Source organism: Erithacus rubecula, assembly GCF_903797595.1.
Source record: "Erithacus rubecula genome assembly, chromosome: 17".
In the NCBI taxonomy this organism is placed as follows: domain Eukaryota; kingdom Metazoa; phylum Chordata; class Aves; order Passeriformes; family Muscicapidae; genus Erithacus; species Erithacus rubecula.
The window spans coordinates 14,687,458-14,706,850 of NC_136669.1; the positions used below are offsets into that span (position 1 = coordinate 14,687,458).

Genomic DNA, 19,393 nt, shown 5'->3' on the forward strand with positions numbered 1-19,393 from the left:
GAGGAGAGGAGAGGAGAGGAGAGGAGAGGAGAGGAGAGAGAGGAGAGGAGAGGAGAGGAGAGGAGAGGAGAGGAGAGGAGAGGAGAGGAGAGGAGAGGAGAGGAGAGGAGAGGAGAGGAGAGGAGAGGAGAGGAGAGGAGAGGAGAGGAGAGGAGAGGAGAGGAGAGGAGAGGAGAGGAGAGGAGAGGAGAGGAGAGGAGAATGGCTTGGGTGGGTGATTGATAGAATGGTGGTGCTTGAGCAAGAAACCCAGACTCCTAGAAGCAAATGAGGAGGAAAGGAAGGATGAGGAAGCCAGGATCCCTCTAAAGCAGATTAATTTCTCCAATTTTGAAGTAAGGAAGCCCAGAATCAAACATCATGCTGAACACCACTAGGGAATCCCAGAAGAAGCAGGGTGGAGGAGGAGATCCACGTTCTCTAGCAGTGCCCAGCACTGGCAGGAGGAAGGAGTCCCATAATTATGTGAGTGACCCGAGACACTGACGCCACCTTCTCAAAGCAGACATTAGAGCCAAATTAATTTGGGGCCCACGTGGAAGTGCTGCAGCAAAGAAGGCAGGGTCAGGATGTAGAGACACCCTTGCTCTGCTTACAGCTCCATGTCCTGCTGTGCTCAGGGTGAACACACTCCCTCCTGGAGCTAAACCACTGCACAGGGGAATTTAGCATATGAAGGAACTATGCCTTATTTTCTCCAGGACTAGAAAGTAATGGGGCTGGAAATAAGAAAACTACAGATCTGGCAGAAATATCTGTGGGCAAAGATAATCAAAGGTATTCTCTGTTCCACAATTTGCATGTGTCCCTGCATGAGTCACTTGTGCCCACCTCACTGCTCATTTTTGGGACACACTGCTAAAAACTGGAGTCTGGGTTGTAGAAATCCAGCAGCTGCCAGCCCTGAAGCCTTCTCACACAGAGAACTGTGCTCTCAACAAGTGTCTCTCAGTTAAAAATTAAATGTCAACAGACCACAGGTATTGACTTTTAGAACAGAAGAACAACTGGAAAAAGCAGCTAACCCCACAAATTGTAATAATTTAGAAATCCCCACAAGGGTTTTTTTCCTTTGGCTCTGTGAGGAAATTAATAATTCTGCCTTTATTTGGCTAATACAGAATCATGGAATAGTTAAGGTTGGGAAATCATCAGTTCCAAACACTACCCAGCACCACCATGGTCACCACTTAACCATGTCCTCAGGTGCCATACTCACACATTTTTTAAATCCCTCTGGGGATGGTGCCTCCACCACTGCCCTGGGCAGCTGTGCCAGTGCCTGATCCCCTTTTCATGATAAAAATTTGGAACTGTTCATGCAAGAGTCACACGATAGATTAAGACTGGGGTAGGAAATACTGAATAACAATTTATTACACAACTGTCCCCCACCATAAATAATGTTTGACTGCAATGAAGAGCTGCAGAGAAATGAGAGCAGGTGAATATGGCACCAACAACCACAGCTGACTGTGGAAAAAAGCCCTGGCAAAGGCAGTGTTAAGCTTTGAGCAGCTCCCTAATTTTAAGATAAAGAGAGCAGGGCAGAAACTCACACAGCAGGCAAGTGTCATTAAAGAAGCACAGGTGGCATCTCATAGTCCATTTTAAGCTGCCTCGTGCCAAGTAAAGCTGGGAAACAGGCAACAAAACAAATCATGAGGCACATTCTTGGATCCTCAGTGACCTAAGAAGTATTTTCCAGGTCTATGATTCAGCAAAAGGGAAATAAATAAATAATCAAAGCGGGGGAATAAAGCACCAACAGCTATCAGGAAGTGTGGGGCTGAAAATAGCAACCAAGTGTCACCTTGATCCACTCCAACAAAGACTTTGGCAACTGTGACAAGTTGTTGGGTGACATCTCTGAGCTATTTTGAGCCCATGGCTTTGCACTGCGTGGGGAGTCCCTCTGGGCCACAGGCATGGGGAGAGCTCCAGCCACAGCATTCCAGAGAACTTCCAAAACAGGGATGGGGCTTGAAATGAGGGATGCACGTGTCTCACAAGAAGGATGCTTTCCTGTGGATTCAAAGATGGATGGGAGCAGATGGAAAAGGATCATTACATCATCCCCCAGCCACAGCCACGTTAGGGCTGAGCTCCCACAGACCTTCCCACCTTCTGCTGCTCCTCAGTGCCCAGCTTGGGCCACAGCAGGCACCCAGCACACACAGCACTGAGGAGCAGCTGTGATCCAGAGACAGGAAAAACTGCAAACTGGGAGAAGAGATGACCAGCAGCTTTGCTGCTATCCTCTGCCCTTGGAGAAGGAGCTGTGGGCACTACTGGTGCTGCCAGGGGAGCTGGGCAGGGCACCAGTGGAGCTGAGTGACTCATACACCAGGCACACTGTTCTAAGGCTCACAGATAAGAAATGCACCTAATACATAGAAATAAGCTATTTTACTGTAATTAGTTCTAAAAAAACAACAACAACAACAACAACAACAACAAAAAAAAAAAAAAAACAAAAAAAACCAAAAAAACCTCAAAAAACAAACAATCTAAGCAAAAGCCCAAACCCCAAATAATGCTGTTTGTATTGTCATAAGCAAGACCCTGAACTCGTCCCTGCAAATGGAGACCACGGTGCTCTCTCTGGTAGGGGGAAGGGAGATGGAATCACTCATGATTCAAATCACTGATGCTTTGTTCAGTCAAACTGCTCTATTAAATCTGGTGAGTTTGCTCTTGCAAGGACAGCAGGATCTCTGCCGAGAGCTCTGTCACCCTTGAGAAAACTCCAGAACAGCACAACACAACAAACACCATTTAAAACTGAGACAGCACCAGGTAGTTAAGACTGAAAACAGTTGAAAGGATATTGGCAAACACACTGAATTTCCTAATGGCCCTAGAAGTAAGCCTGGAATGGTCACAGAAAAATGTAACTATGTTTAAATTTATAAGCCCAAACTTGCTTAAGTATAAAAAATACTCTCTGATTCATCCCTGCATCCAGTATCCAACTATTTGAATTCTATCCCATTATGCAGTCAGAACAATATTATAATTAAAGCACTATTTATGGTTTCACCAAATTTTTAAAAGTTTTTTTGTTGTTGTTGATTCACCATCCCTGATAGGATTTAGAAGATGTGTAGAGATGGTTTAGTGGAGGTCTTGGCAGCAGGGAAACATTTGGACTTGAAGTTCTGAAAGGTCTTTTCAACTTAAGTAATTCTGATTCCTGTGCTCCCTCCTTTGTGTTCCTATGCCTGGTTGGTACCCAAAACTCCCATCCTGGAGGCAGTGAGAGCTGCAGATGCCCTGACCTTGCATGACAACACTCAGCTGCCCAACAATTCCAAAGCAAGATCTACTGCTAACATGTCCTCTAAGAGACATCACCTTGAGAGAAAACTGCCATATGTTCTGAAATTCAGAGCCTGAAGCAGGAAAACTAAACCCCAAAGGGTGAGCTCCTCAGAGAACACACTTACCAACTGCAAAGCTCAGTGCCAGCTGAACCAACAGCTGTGGCACAAGGGTTTTGAGAGAGGGAAAAGGATGCTGAGGTCCTACAGGGAAAGGGAACCTACATCCCAACACCATCTGCAGGGCAGGAAGGAGCCCCACTGGAGTCCAGCTGACCTGGACATACACTTTAGGCCTCCCTTGAGTCTTTCTTTTAAGCTAGAGCTCAGGTGAGACAAATAAATTGTTTCCCTCTACAACATGTAAGTGCTGAGGATAAACCTAACAGCAGCATGAGCACATCTGGGGGCTTGTGTTCCCAGAAACCAGGAGGGAAGACTCCAGACCAGGCTCTTCCACTGACTCACACCTTGCTTCCAGTTACTTTCTCTTATCCAAACTCCTGACCCACTGGTTATCTTTCTTTTTCTGGCTAAAAATAAGTCAAACATCTTCATTTGTGTGCCTAAATAACCCATTATTGTAAACTTTTGCCTTCTGAAGTTACAGTTCAGAACTCCCTTTTAATTTTTCCCCCTCCCATTCCCAGCTCTTTGCTCCCTGGCACATGTGGCACACTGCTTCCTGTCTTCCTCTTTCTGAGCTCAGATTAATTAACCAGCCATAGATTTTTCTTGATTACAATGCTAAACCCCTTCTTTCTCCACAAATTAAAACCAAGATGATAAATCTTTTCTTCTGGGTGATGATTATAAAATAGTACTCAATCTGCATGGTGGATGGTAGGGACTTTAATACCTATTTAATTAATTTTTTTCATGTCAGACTGAGCAATGGTTAGGGTTTTTCTTTTGTGAGGTTGCTATTAGTGAAGGAGGACTAGGAAGCTGCTAGTGAAACCAGATGTCAACTGCACCAGTCCCAGTGTACAGCTTACAAAAATCAACCAAAATCCACCAGAAGAAGAGGCCTTGCTGCAGATAACACAGACATACAACACCAAGCTCATGAGTAAGTGAGATAACATCAATCTCTCTTTTACAGATAACAAGTGACAAGCCCTGCTGTCAGATCCATCATCTGCTGCAGCCTCTTAGTGACTCCACAATGGTGACAGGACTCAGGACTGGAAATGCACAGCCATGAACTGGCTGCCTGCCCACAAAAAATCCCTGCTGGCTCCTTCTCCTGGCATTCATAAGGCTATTAAAGCATTTCCCACTCACTGCTTACAGTATACTGATAATTAGACACCCTGGGACAGTCTGGAGGAGCTCTCTGCATCCTGCAGTTCCCACATCCAGCATCCTCAGTGTGCTCTGCACAAATCCAAATGCACCCCTTTCAGATTTAGGAGAAGTGGACAAAATTTCTCAGCAGACCTTCAGCTGGAAATCACAAACTCATACTGAATTCTGTTACACAGGGACAGATTGATTTGGGTAAAAGAATACAAAAACTAAAAAACGTGTGTGGAGGACATACAGCTCCCCCCAAGTAGCTCCCCTGAAATCCAAGAGCTCTGTCCCAGCATTTTGCAGCTCCAGTGCTCTTTCTAGAACTCTAGACTGGCACAGCAACTTGCTGAGTCAGGTGTTAATGCTTCAGGCTTGACTCACACACAGTTTTAATCAAGTAACCTGCTCTCTGGAGCTCACAGAAAGCTCATTTAGAGATGAACATCAACAGCAAATTTGTCATCTTCAGAGGGGGCTGGGAGTCTTCCTCCCACTTCAACATTTACCATCTTAAACTGCTCTTTGATGAAATTTCCTTCTCCCTCACACAGCTCATCCAAAACCTAATGTGTTCTCCTGGCCCAGGGGGTTCCTCCTGCCCTTTTCCCTGGGCTGGGAGGGTGCCATGGACAGTCACAGCAGCAAGGCACAGGCTGTGATGCTCTGTCACCACTCACATGCTGCCAGACCCCTCAGAAGGACTGGAAGAAGAAGGACATTCCTCCACACCACTGCTCCATCCCTTTCACCATGACTCAAGTTATTTCTATTTCAGATGGGGAGCACCCCTAAAGCCCCTTTGTTGTCTACATGTGGAACCACCCAAGGAGGGGCTTCAGCAGCACTTGGTGGCAGATCTGGTAACACATGCAGGATAAACTCCTTGGAGGGCTCAACAGAACTAAGCACAGCTGAGGCTGTGGCTGCCCCTGGATCCCTGGCAGTGTCCAAGGCCAGGTTGGACAAGGCTTGGAGCAACCCGGGATAGTGGGAGGTGTCCCTGCTCATGGCAGGGGGTGGGACTAAATGATCTTTAAGGTCCCTTCCAAGCCAAATCTGTCTGTGATTCTATTATTCTCTAATGCTAACCAAAGCCAACTGGTACATGTGAAACCCTCCAAGAGGCTCTACTGTTGGCAGTGTGCACTAGCAGCAGCACTGCTCTGCTGCCCCTCCACTGGCCAAACAAATTTACAAAACAAGCACAGTCTGTGGAGAAGTTGTAGAGGGGAATGAGAGAAGAGAGCCAGGGGAAAAGACAAACTGTAGCAGTTGGAAATACTGAAAGTCACAGATTTTGGAAAGAAAAGAAAAAACCTGCCTCCTCCTCAGGATCCCATCCTTCAGAAGGGAGAACCCAAAATCCTTTTAAATGCTTCTGCAGGGGGCAAAGAAGGAATAAGAGCTGCTAATCCTCCCTGATTCTTGCTGTGCTTTCTCAGCTCATGTCTACACAACACTGAGATCATCTATCACTTTCCAAAAACACTGCTCATTTCCTGTATTTCTGTAATTCTATCCCCTGGCATCAAACACTACCTCACATCTTTGTTTCCTCATCTCAGATGGAAGAACTTTCTTCCCATAACAATGGCACATTCTGTAACTCAGGCCCTGAGTTCAGCTGCTGTTGAATCTCTCTAGCTCTGCTGTAGCACAAGACTGGTTTGAAAGAGTGAGTCATTCAAGTGATTAAAAGTCTTAACACATTTCTGAAAATTTTAAAATGTGGTGTAGGAAGAGAAACAAAACCCCAGTGCACCCAGAGGCAGAGAACAGCCCAGCTGCCTGACACTCTGCATCCCTTCTGCACAACTTCTACAGTGTCAGCTTGCCTTCTGAGTTTGCAAGAACCCCTGTGAACCCTCTCTCGTGGGCTGTCTCCTCTTGCCAGCCCTTTCCCACCTCTGCAGTCCTTGCTGTGGTGCTGAAGCTGCTGCCAATTTACACTGGCCTGCTCTATGCTGAGCAGCAGATGCTCCATGACTCATGCAGTGCTTGCAGACACAAGTTATCCATAACAGCACCCAAATTAACAATACCAAATGTCAGCTCTCCTATTCAAACGTGGACATGTTCATGTGTATGACCACTAATTCAGGAGGCAGTGGCTGCTCCCTTGGAGTGTCCAAGGCCAGGCTGGATGGGACTTGCAGCAACCTGGGATAGTGGAAGCTGTCCCTGTCCATGGCAGGGGTAGGATGAGATGAGGCCCCTTCCAACTCAACCCACTAGGGGATTCTATGACAAAAATACAAAGGGAAATCAAGAGATGCTGATTTTCACCTATCACACAAATGATTTTTATTGAATTTTGAGTGCCAGAAAGAGCCAGACATTCAGAAGAGCCAGGCAGCAACCTAGCCTAGGAAAACAGTTAAGGGAAAAAATAATGAATGTCTTTGCACTGCTAAGAGCTAGATCACACAAACACACACAGACACACAAGCAGAGTCCAGCTCAGAGAGGTAATCTGGGTCCAAGTGTACTACTAGGTTGTGGTGCACTGCTACAAACTGTAACTTCTTCCTATGTATCCATAAGAAGGAGCTAGGCTTAGCATGGAGATAAGCACGAGGTTCAAAAGAGTGGCTCCTTGCCTTTCTTTATTTCATGGTGGTCCCAGGTCAAAAGAGAAAAAGGATCTCAGGTCTTGGCTTTTTCTAGGAAAGGGTCAGGGAGGGGATAGTTTGGCTCTCTGCCAATAGGATAGGGGCAGTGGGGAACAGGTAAGACCTTCCTTGTACCTCTGGTATCAGATTACAACAGTGCACTTCCTGAATGGAATTTTAAGTATACTCACAAGCAGAGGTTTTCCACTTCACTCCAAAGCTTTACCTGCCACGGACCCGGCAGGCAGTTTGGGGAGGACATGCGAAAACCCCGCGTGAAGGAGAAGCGGAGCTGGCTCTTCTGGCGGTGGGGAGGCGGCAGCGCTGCAGGGCCGGGCTGGACACCGCGGGGTCCCTGCGGCTGCAGCGGGACCCGCCCGCCACCTGCAGGGCGCAGCCAGACATGCAGCCAAGGCCGGCCAGCTTCCCTCCCTCCCTCCTTCCATCAAAAACAATCGGCAGTGAATGCTACGTGAATAATCCTGCCCCCGTGGCAGCTGGTGAACGGAGCACTAGGCAAGCAGCAGCTCAGGTTCTCAGGATTTCTGCATGCTGGAAGGCTGTGAGACATGGTGCTGTGGCTGTCTGATCATTATATACCATATTTTATTTCCTGCTTCACTGTCAGCATACTGAGGCAGTCATGAATCTAGAGCTTGGTAGAGATAGCCTTGTAAGAAAAGCTAAAATCAGAGTCTCTGAAGCCCTGAGGGGGATTCACAAAACCTCAGTTAAAAGGTCAGTAAAGTGATATAGAACAATAGAATCAGACTGGTTTGGGTTGGAAGGAACCTTAAACTCATCTCATTTCAGCCCCTTCCATGGGCAGAGACACCTTCCACTGTCCCAGGCTGCTCCAAGCCCTGCCCAGCCTGGCCTTGGGCACTGCCAGGGATCCAGGGGCAGCCCCAGCTGCTCTGGGCACCCTGTGCCAGGGCCTGCCCACCCTCCCAGGGAACATTTCCTTCCCAATATCCCATCCAGCCCTGCCCTCTGGCAGTGGGAGCCATTCCACTGTGTCCTGTCCCTCCCTCCCTTGTCCTCAGTCCCTCTCCAGCTCTCCTGGAGCCCCTTTAGGGCTCTGAGCCTCCTTTAGGAAGGGGCTGAGGTGTCCCTGTAGCCTTCTCGAGGCTGAACACCCCCAGCTCTCCCAGCCTGGCTCCAGAGCAGAGGGGCTCCAGGCCTCCTGATACAAAAGAAAATTAAAATTAAAAAAAAAAGAAAATAAAAAAAACCCCTCATAACAAAACCTCCTGGAATTTAGCTGAATAAACAGGCAGAGTAAAGAAGTTCATAGAAAAGATTTATTACTTAGAGCTGTCTTTGGCTCTGTGCAGGACTAGCAGGAGGCTCCCCAGCTCAGTCCAGCAGCTCATCTCTCACTAGCACAGGGAAGCGCCGGCCCCCCTCACAGAGCTGGGTGTGGATGGCCCGGAACAGCCCTGCAGAGCCCTCCAGGAATGGCCTGGGCTCCAGGACAGGCAGCAGCTCTGCCATCATCACCTGGGCAGGAGCAAAGGACACAGTGTCACCAGAGCCAGCAGCACTCCAGTATTCCTTGAAGTGGCTGCATAACAAGTGAAATCTAATCAGAGCAGTATGACTAATAACAGACTAACCTATTGATGGATACTTTCTTTTGTCAGATTTAATAAAAGCAGAGTGGTTCATTTTTGCTCATGAGCTACCTCAGCAGCCACCCAACATTCCCAGAGCAGTGAGACAAGAGGCAGTGCTGCTACTCTGCTGTAGGGAAGGCCCAGTACTGGCATGAGATCAGCATCCTGCAAGAAACTGAAGCTGGTGTTGGTTCAGGAGCTCTGCAGCCACACAGTGAAGTGCTCACTCACCCAAGGCTAAGTTCAGCCTTGCACTCAGGACTGTTCCCATCTCCTCCCAGTTATGCCAGAGGTGCAAATGGCCAACTGCAGCCAGAACAGGCTACAGGGACTGCTCAAGCTCTCCAACATTCCTTGGCCTGGCTGCTGCTCTGTTAAGCCTATGCTGGGATCTCAGTTCATGCTGTCAAACAATCCAGTGCAACATCAGTATAACTCTGAGATTACTGACTGACAACTCAAGCACAGGTCACTTCAGTCACTGGACAAAAGCTGGCCTTTGGTGCCCCACTCTTGAATTAATGTTCAGACAGACATTTTGCCTGGGATTTTACAGACAGACATTTTGCCTGGGATTTTATTTTTTTTTCCTTTTTTTTCATCTGGCATGAGGTTTTGAAGTCTGAGCAGCCTGCACATCAAAACCCACCCAGCCTGCTGCACAATCTGCCTGCCCAGGTGAGAAGACAACTGCACGTCAGCCACCTCCCTAAAGGCTGCCAGAGCTCCAGAAGTGTTTAGACAATGCTCTCAGGCATGGGTGGGATTCTTGGGCTGTCTGTGCAGGGCCAGGAGTTGGACTTGTGATCCTTGTGGGTCTCTTCCAACTCAAGTTATCCTGTGATTCCATCATTGCTCCCTGGTGGATACAGAGGAAGACCCAAACAGAGCAGAGTACAGGGTATCTGCAGGAGGCTCCCTCTCCTGTTCTACACAAGTCTCTGTGCAGGGACAGGAGAGCAGCACACAGCTGCTCATCTCTGGGAAGTCTCTTTCTACAGACATGAAAACTACCTAGGGGAAAGAAAGTTGGCACATGAAGGAGTGCTGCACTGCTGCACTTCCATCCACCTGCTCTGCTCCTGATACCTAAGAAGAAACATCTTCACCATCAAAGACAGGCTAAGAGCTACCAGGAATTTCTATGATACTTGGCATTCCTCCATGGAAAGGCAGTGAACAGGCTTGGCCCAGAAACAGGAACATCCTTTCCTGGGATATTTATTTTGCTCCATGTCTACCCACTTCACCTATCCCAAGAATTTCACTTATCCTGCACACTCTGCACCAAGCTGCTTCAGACCCTCAGGGCTCACCTGGTACAAAACACCTATTTGGGCACATATGCAGAAGAAACTGAGTCAGCCAACAGAGCTGCAGGAATCAGGCTTTGGTCACCACTTCATTTTGGGTGGATTTAAAAAAAAAACCCAAACTCTTCATAATCCATAATTCAGGATTATAATGTTGAAATCCCATTTGAAGTCAGGTAGCAATCTGTCTTCAGCCACAGGGCTGCAGACAGCTATTAATAATGCTCCTCTGGCTTACAGAAAATTACTTTTCCAAAGCCTCTATCACTCAGGCCAATGGCAAAGAATAGGTCAAAGGAGTAGATTTGATTTCACAGATCTTCTCTGCCCTTTGCTGCTGGCTGAGATGAACAAGTAATCTCTGTGTGCCAAACTCTCTGCTCAGGCTACTGAAGAAGCTGACACCTCCTACCCTGTTCTTACAGTCTCAGAACAGTAAAAACAAGATTAGCAGCACAGTGGTTAGAGATTTAAAAGGAAAGCAACAGAGAACAGAGGAGTTCACCATCTGGAAGTCACACCAGAGGGAATGAGGGAGTGGGTGCTCTAACAGGGCTGTGAAGTCCTGACAAAAAGGGCATTAACCATCAACATCCTCCACTGCCAAATTCTTTCAGAACAGGTAAATAAAATCTTTTCAGGAGAGGGTCAGACATGTAATGGCCTCTGCTCTGGTCTTAACAACAACAACCAAAGTCCAGTTCACCAACAAACAGAACAAAGCATAAACACAGAAACATGACTGGGGGACCTTGCTATGCTGCTGCTGCCCATCAACACCTTGTACAGCAGCTGCTGCCCCACAGTTGTCCTTTTCTTTCCCTTTCTGCTCCAGGAGCACTTCAGACTCACCTTTTGTAAGGCAATCTCTTGGTGCAGCATTGACACTTGTAGCTTCAAGGTAAACAGGTCCCTCAGCTCCTGGAGACTGGAGTAAGAGAGGAGAGGCACAGCCAGCGTGTCTGCACTGTCACATGTCTGTCCCCTGGCAGGGACACAGGCTGGAGAGCAAATACCCACATCCCCAGGGCAGTCTGGGCACAGCCTCAGCTGGGACTCCAGAGCTGCCAGGGTAGAAGAAAACACAGGAGACAAAAGCATACAAGTTAAATCTGCACTAGCAGACTTTATGATCTACTTGCTGTTCCCAGAAATTAATGACCAAAGACACTGCATTAATCAGGGTAAGCTCCTCACACATGGCACAATCAGGACACCCTAAGCTGTGGTCTGCATTGTCCCCTCCCCAGCCATCTTGAACTGCAACAGCAGTTCAAAGCTCCAAGTCTCTCCTGAACACAGAGGGGATGCACACAGGTACCACAGATTTGTTTGCCACTAGAGAATTAAGTACTCCATTACCATAAAGATAATCAAGAGAAAAATGACCTTGGTCCAGAGTCCTTCACACAGATGGCAAAGGGCCACATTCACAGCTGACCACAGACACAGGGACTGTCTCACCTGCTCGCAGCAGCTGCAGCTTCTGCAGGCACTGGGACACTGTGCTTTGCAAACCTTCCAAGGTCAGAAGGCTTTCATACTCTCCTTGCAGAGTGGGAGGGTCTACAAGAGAAGCAGAGAAAAGGTGTGAGCATTGGAACCTCCCCTCCCCAAATGGCTTCCACAGTGGGCTTGGGTTCACCAGCCTTTATTTCAGGCAGAGAATGTTCATGTCTCTCATGTTCCAGCACAGGCCAAGAATACAAAACTCATGGAACTGGAGCCCAAATCATCCTTATTCCACCTTCTGCCCTCCCACTGCCTTCTCTTCCTCCTTACCTGCAAGCTCAGCTTCCACATACTGCCTCAGATGGGAGGGAACATCCTGGAGGGCCCTTAATTCCTCCTCTATCTCTGCAGGACTGGGGGTCAGCTTTGGGGAGCAAAACTCAAAACAGCAGCAGCTTAAGGAAAGTTCCAAAGCACCAGCTCTGTGCAGCATCCCGAGCCAGGCCAGGCCAGCTGGGATCACGGCAGAGGGGGACCAGGCTGGGAAGTGGCACTGCAAAGGGAAGGTGAGGACAGCACAGCACAGCTTGCCTTGTGGCCATGTTTGGCTGGATCAGAAGTTTTATAAATGCTCAACAGCTGTACTGTGAAAAAACCCACTGCCTAGAGACCCAACTGGAACTGCTGTTATCCAAGGCATTACTCTCTCCAGCTGGGAGCTCATTGCACAGTAACTGCACCCTGTGCCTGCTAGGAAAGGATACAGTTGTCTGGATCCTCTCCATGAAACGGGTCCTTGCAGCTTCTGCATCTGCACTTGTTTGGCACAGACGACATCTCTCCCATGCCCTGAAATTCCAAAGGGGCAGGAGGTGGAAGTTACACTCCTTTGTACCAGACAGTGCTCATGCTGAGCTGTGACACAGCAGTGTGGCATATCAGTGCTTTAATTACAAGTGTCTCCCTCCCCACTCTCTGTCACAGGTTATTTACCAGCCATTCCCAATTCATTCCCATGGCTACTATCAGATCAACAAGGCCACCCTGCAGAAAGCATCAGCACCTGTTACTTTTGTTTAGAGAGGAAGGATCAGAAGACAGACAGCACATTTCCATAAGCAGAATGTGAACTCACAGCACATCCCTCATTCTGGTGTATTGTCCTGCCTGTGTTTATACCCCATAGGAAACAACAAATATTCCCTTCCTTTCTTAGGAGTAAGTAATTTGCATTTCTGTACATTTATTCTGCTAGTGTAGGTGTACCAAAAAAAAAAGAGCAGACAGGACAAACTCTCACCCCAGCTACTTCATATTCCAAACTTCCTCAAGATTCTTCTTTAATAATTTTTTTGAGGGGGGAAAAGAAAGTGGTATGTTTGGCAAACAGAATGACAGCAGGATGTCAGGGATGTAAGGCAGAGGTTTAAGGACAGTATCATGAGGAAGCTGGCCAGAACTTCACACCAGAGTCCACCAACTGATGAAGCATTGCACAAATAACAGCACTACCAAACAGATGCATTTCACTCAGAGTTCAACACGCTCATGGATGCTCAATCCCCATAACATCCTTTCCTTAAGGACTGTCTCCCAAAACCTGCTGCAGTAAGTGAGAGCCATCAGGAGGATGCTTAAAATAGTTCTGCAGTGCCTAACTCAAGTGTGCATGTGTCTTCTCTCTAGCCTAATGGGTCTTTTAAATCATGTTAGAATCTGCAGATTTCAGAAATACATTATGCAAAGAAGTGGCAAGGTTAATGGAACAGGAAAGAACAGAAGTTCCCAGGCAAGATGCAAATCCTCTACAAAGGATCTTTAGTGCAAAGGTTATTCTCAATCTGTTACTGAGTTGAAAGCAATAGTGAGAAGTATAAAATTACACCAAAGTGATTAGAATGCTGAAAGGCTCAATTTAGAAGTGAAAAGGATATAAAGTCTTTATAACTTGCAGAAGGGCAACTAACAAACTGTTTTCTGATAAATGACAGTTTCCAAGAGGAGGAGGAATTCTTGAGGGCAGCACAAGGGGCTATAGTTAAGATTTAAGAAAGGGTTTATGCTTAATATCTGAACAAAGCACATAGTGAGCAATCTGCTGAATTATGGCAAAATTTCTCAAAGGAAATGTGGGAAACCTTTCCAGAAGACTGGAGAATGGACTAGAGAATGCAAACCCCAACCACCTGCACCATCCCTGCAGTAACACTGTAGCTGGCTATGTGTGAGAGTTCAGCAACAGAACCAGCCTCAAAAACAGACAGTGGTGGGTGGTGCTTCCAGAGGCAAAGGCAGGGCAGAGATGGTTTAGGAAACTCTGACTGGATAGTGTATCCAGACACCCATCCCACGGGATATCCTGCCTTCAACAGGTATATGGCACCAGCAGAGACTTCTGCTGCATCATTAAACCCACCAGTAAAGCATTCCAGGAATTTCACAGCTCAGTAATTAGCACTCAGAAAATAAAAGTGGCACTAGTGGGTACCATAACAGGAGAACACAGCAGCAGCCTTGCAGTATGGGAGCTCTTCCTGCTCCCAGGTCAGGCCCCATGCCCTGTGGGGTCACTGCCTCCTGGGGCACACACCCGACCCCTCCTCACAGCCCTGCAGCTGAGGGTAGTTCTGGACTGAACTGGTCTGACTGGTCTTACCTGGAGTTCCTGGAATAGGCTTTTCTGTAGAGAAGGGGGAGCTTCAGCTGGCATCTGTAAAACAGGAGAAGGATCAATCCTGGAAGCTGGAAAGCAATTGTCTTCCAACAGGGAGAATGATGTTTTGCCAAAATCTGAAATTAATTTAGCTGCAATGGGAGATGTCAGCAGCTCTGGAGATTGGATCCACCACTGTCTTCACACTGTCCTCAAGGAAAGAAGATGAGGTTGCTCATTTGACTCCACAGGCATCATGGAGCTGAGCTGGGAGAGCTCCTGCATCCTGCCACCAATCAGAGGTTCATCCAGGTTGGGCAGCTGGGAGCAAAGCCATGGCACAGCAGAGTACAGACATGGAAACAACACCTTCAGGGAAGCTGCTCTGCCATACCCTGTCACCCCTCCTGAGCAGGACAATGCAGCTTTGCTTAGCACCATATCACACTCAAAGAAATAGGAAAGAGACATTCCAGCTTCCACTGGGAATTCTTAACCTTGAAGCAGAATAATCCCTAAATTGTTATTACAAAAACAGGAGGGTTGGCAGATGTTAGTCACATGCAGACCAGGAATGCAAGGCCACAGCTGGGAATTTAAGTAAATGTTTGAATGCAGACCCCTGTTCCCACAGCAACTGTCACTAAAGTGTCCTGGGGCCCTTCCAATGCCAATGAAAAGGGATAATTTCCTCCCAGCACAAACACAAGAGTTAGGTTGTGGCAGCTGAGAGAAATATCCCTCAAAACTTTCCAGGGATATCAGATTGAGCTTCAGTACTTTTTAAAGCAAAAGAGGAAAGAAATTACATAAACAAGACAGACTGGCATGAATGCAAAGCCAATCTTCCAAGTATTATTTTGCCACTTTTCTACATAGAATATCACTAACATTCCCCTCATAGTCCTTCCTGCACCAAACTTTTGAAACAACTGCACCCTTATCAGTCCTGATTTGTGCAGTTACATGGGCAGTATGTTAGAGGTTAACAGGGACAGTATTAAACCCAGATGCCATCACTCCAAACAGCACCAGACACATGCTTTAGAGAGAGAAAGAGAGAGAGAATATTCATGCATTATGTATTATCACTGTGTAAAACACAGAATAAATAAAAAAAATCAATATGCTATAATAGAAGAACACTCAGAGGAAAGCTAAGGCTCAAGAAAGCTCTACAGAGACAGCTTTCCAAAACACTCACAGGGGACTATGAAACATCAAAAGTTTTAATTGAAAGGCTTTCAAAGTCCCAGCCATCCAAGAATAAGCCCTTAAAATGAAAACACTTACTCAACCACAATAAAGGCTTTTAAACTGTATAGGATCCTTCCTCTTGAGAGGGATGTGAGGAAGATGAAGCCAGGCTGGGACCCCCAGAGCAGCCACAGCCAGCAGGATCTGTACACATGCCTGTGAGTGTGCAGCAGAATGGGAGAAGTGCCCACCTCCCACACTTACCCTTTTTCCTGCAGGGTGCCTGTCCCTGCTGAGGTGCTCCTTCCCCATGCACCTGCAGTGTCATCCTTTTCGCTGCACTCTCCCAGGAAACTACAACTTTTCTTCCCTGCATCAAGTAACTGTTTTTTGGCAGCTACAGAATTCTTTCCTGCAGCTGAATCCCCTCCAGAAAAGCTCTGCTGCTCATTTGGGGCAGATTCAGACAAGCCAGGTGTCTCCTGGGGTTCAGCTGCAGCACAGGCACCAGTTGCTGTCCTGTGACTCATTCCTCGTTTGGAAGTCATTCCTTTTGAGGAAATCTTCCCAGCTGTCCTGGGGCCTTGAGAAACACATCTGGCTGGGACTTTCCTTTGCAGTTTCTTCACATCTGGGTCAGTCCTGTAAGGGGCTTTTAACTGGTATGGAAAGGGCTTCTTCAACAACAAGGGCTTTTTGCTTCCAGCTCTCACCTTCCTGCACTCAGGAACATCCTTAATAGGCACAGGCATCTGCTGCTCTTCAGCTTTCTTGGGAGCATGAGCCTCACCTGCCCATTTCTGTTCTGTAGCTCCCTGAGCCTCTAACGGAGCTTTCAAGACGCTTTTCCTGACTTTCAGTGCCTTCTCTAAGGCCCTGTTTAGCAGTTCCAGCTCCTCTAGCTCCTTGGGTGAAGGCCTGTCTTCTGCAAGAAGAGGAAACTTGTCAGAAGGCTCAAATCTGGATGCTTCCCATTTGACTCTACACTAACTTGCTCTGCCAGGTGCACAGAAAGAAACAAAACCTAAAAAATGGTGCAGAGGGCATTTTTTTTAGCTGTGGGAACAGCCACTGCACAGAGGATGCGAGCAGGATTGCCAGAAGCTTTGAAGACCCAGGATGGATGTGAGCCACAGGAGGACAGTTCTGAGACACCCTCAAAAAGTGACATTGCCACACTCGGGTCAGGCCCACAGTCACTTTATTGCCGGCCTTGGCTAACGAGGCACGACTCCAAGCTAACCCCAAGGAGGAGAGCGGGAGGAAAACGGCAGAGGGAGTGTTTAGTGCATGCAGAGTACTGGAATGACTCCTAACACTGAACAGATCCGGGGCAGTGTGACATGAGCGGCAACCGCGCGGGGGAAGCGCTTACCGTGTGCAGTGCTGGAGCCTGGCTGCGGCTGTGGCCGCTCCTCTTCTTCATCATCCCTGCAGGGAACAAACGGGACGGAGCCGGCGTTGCTGCACCGGGACGGGACCAGCACCCGCGGCCCGCGGGGCCTCGGACACGGCTGCGGGACCGGCCGGGCCGCCCGGGGACGGAGGGGCTCGGGAGGGGGTCACCCCACAGCGGCTCCGCACTCACCAGCGCCCCAGCAGCGCCCGGCTCCGCGCCGCCCGCCGCTCCAGCTCCCGCCGCCGCTCCGCGCCCTCGCCCAGCGCCGCCCTCAGCGCCGCCGCCGCCCTGCAAGGCCCAGCGCGGTCAGCGCCCCGCGGGACCCGGCCTTGCCCTGCCCCTCTGCTCCTCTGCCCCTCACCTTCGGCCGCGGCCCGCAGGCAGCATCAGCCCGGCCGCTCCCCGCCGCTGCTCCCACCGGCCCCGCGCTCGCTACCGCCCTGCCAGGACCTGCGGCGGGGCGTGTCCGCGCGGCGCCGGCGGGAGCGGCCGCGGCCTGAGGCGATCCGGGTGGCGCGGGGGGCCCGCTCCGCCGCGGGGGTAGAGTGCTAGGCAGGGGCCCTGTGCTCGCTGTGCTGCCCGCCGCGGGGGGACAGTGCCGGGGAGCCCCCGCTGGGCCCGGGGAAGCCGCTTTCCCCTCGCTGCCCGCTCTGAGGGGGCTCAGGGCCCGTCCCCTGTCCCGGGTACCCGGCCTCTCGTGGGTGAGACTCGAGGGGATTGGTTCCACTTAGCCTTGGCAGTGGAGAGCCCCGCGAACACACAGCCCCGGCCGCCGCAGCCGGAGGTGGCAGCGGGACCAGCCCGGGCCGGTGCCAGCCCGGTTCCCCTGGCGGAACCACCTTCAGCCCAGCGGACACAGCCGCCCGTGCATCAGCGTGAAAGAGAAATGTTGTGGTTTTTTTCGATGGAGAGAGAACTGTGCCTTGCCCTGCGGCTGTGGCAGCTGCCGGGTTGGTGCCGCGTACTCCGAGCGCTGCTGGATCCCGTCAGGATCAGCTCTTGCTGCGGAGCAGTGCAGTTCTCCAGAAGAGCCCGTAGCTGGCACTCGGCACTGTCTGTTCAGGCAGCTGAGAAGCAGAAATCCAGTCCTCCCTCTTGCGGAGTTAACAAAAAGTTAGAAAGTAGGAAAGAAGAGGTACTTTGCCTTCAGTGGCTGAATCTTAAGATCGAGATGCTTGTGATTATCTGCAGCTGTGTGACCACAGACTTTAGAAGTTCAGAATTCCAAGTAATTCATTGAGACAGGACTTTAAAACCCCTTATAAAACATTACAAAGTATCAGAAAAATCATCACACGTGAGTTTCCACATTCACGAACTCAACGTTCTTCCAATTGTAATTTGCACTTTTGGCACAGACAAAGAGTGATTTCTCTCTCTGTGGAATTTGCAGCTGAATCTGGCAAACAAGCTGGTTCCTTCCTGCCCTGAATCTTGTAAAAAAGTGTGAGTTTACTGTCAGAACACTGAACAGTTATGCTTCTGAGGCATGAGCCAAGGTAAAGCCCAGCCAGATATCCCTAGGCTCAGCAGGGCTGACGGGGATATCAGACACTCAGAAAATAGTTTAATCAACAAAGACACCAGCTGCAATGCTGTGAGACCTGGGAAACACAGCAGCAGGATAAGAAGCTCATTTTCAGACAGTTGCTTCTCTATTATCATGGAATATCCTGAATCAGAAGGGACACACAAGGATCATGAGTCCGACTTTCAGCCCTGCACAGACACCCCAACAATCCCACTCTGTGCATCCCTGGAAGTGGTGTCCAAACACTCCTGGAGCTCTGGCAGCCTCGGGGCCATGCCCATTTTCCTGTTCTACCCTCTGGGGGAAGAACCTGTCCCTGATATCCAACCGAAATCTCAGCTGGCACAGCTCTAGCTGTTCCCTCAGGTCCTGTCCCTGGTTGCAGAGAGCAGAGATCAGAGCTGGGCCATGAGATGAAGCTGCAGCCCCCAATGAGTTCTGCCTTCAGTCTCCTCCAGGCTGAACAAAACAAGTGCCCTCAGCCACTCCTCACCCAGTGCTAGTTCCCTCAAGACCCTTCATCATCTTCATGTCCCTCCTTTGCTCTCCAGTAAGTTTAGATACTTCTGATACTGTGGTGCCCAAAGCTGTGCCCTGGGTAGGTAGGTGGATTCCTGCAGGCTGGGACTGGCCAGGAGATGGAGCCCTGGGCTCCTGGAGCCTCTAGCATCACCTGCTGTCCCAGGGGGAGCACAGCCTGGGCCGTGAGAGTGACACCTCTCCTCAGGCACCTGCATGCTGTTGGCATTTAAGTATTAAAAACAACTAAAAAAGGAAACAGGCTTCTGTAATCCAACAAAGTCACCTGAGGCATGAAGCCTGCTGAAGTAGCACTTCTGATATGTCTACCTTTTGCATCAAGTCTCAGTGGTTTGGCAGTGCTAAAAATGATCCCCCAAACCCAAGGATCTCTTTGTACAGATTAATCAAGTGTATGCCCCTTCCGAGCCTCTGGCTTTGTGCAGGCAGTAGAGTTCCCCCAACAGATAGGAAAG

General features: G+C 49.1%; 1 protein-coding gene across 2 annotated transcripts; it reads right to left on the bottom strand.

Annotated features, from left to right (window-relative positions):
- Positions 1-8,520: 8,520 nt before the first annotated feature.
- On the bottom strand, positions 8,521-17,337 carry TEDC2 (tubulin epsilon and delta complex 2). Of its 2 annotated transcripts, XM_079321100.1 has the most exons (10): positions 17,229-17,337; positions 17,057-17,155; positions 16,844-16,899; positions 15,733-16,393; positions 14,275-14,328; positions 12,383-12,467; positions 11,949-12,057; positions 11,631-11,732; positions 11,019-11,230; positions 8,521-8,737 (listed from the first exon to the last, which is right to left on the bottom strand). In XM_079321100.1, exons 1-10 carry the CDS (start codon positions 17,252-17,254, stop codon positions 8,594-8,596), a joined length of 1,548 nt encoding a protein of 515 aa, XP_079177226.1. In that variant the 5' UTR covers positions 17,255-17,337; the 3' UTR covers positions 8,521-8,593. The 2 variants fall into 2 exon arrangements, with proteins under 2 accessions (XP_079177226.1, XP_079177227.1); XM_079321101.1 differs by lacking the exon at positions 17,057-17,155 and having other exon boundaries at positions 17,229-17,310.
- Positions 17,338-19,393: the final 2,056 nt, after the last annotated feature.

Coding starts and splice junctions, on each gene's coding strand:
- TEDC2 (XM_079321100.1), bottom strand. CDS start 17,254: ATGCTGCCTGCGGGCCGCGGCCGAAG. Junction 14,329..15,732: donor GGCACCCTGCAGGAAAAAGG/GTAAGTGTGGGA, acceptor CCTGTTTTACAG/ATGCCAGCTGAAGCTCCCCC. Junction 12,058..12,382: donor TGGAGAGGATCCAGACAACT/GTATCCTTTCCT, acceptor TGCTGTTTTGAG/TTTTGCTCCCCAAAGCTGAC.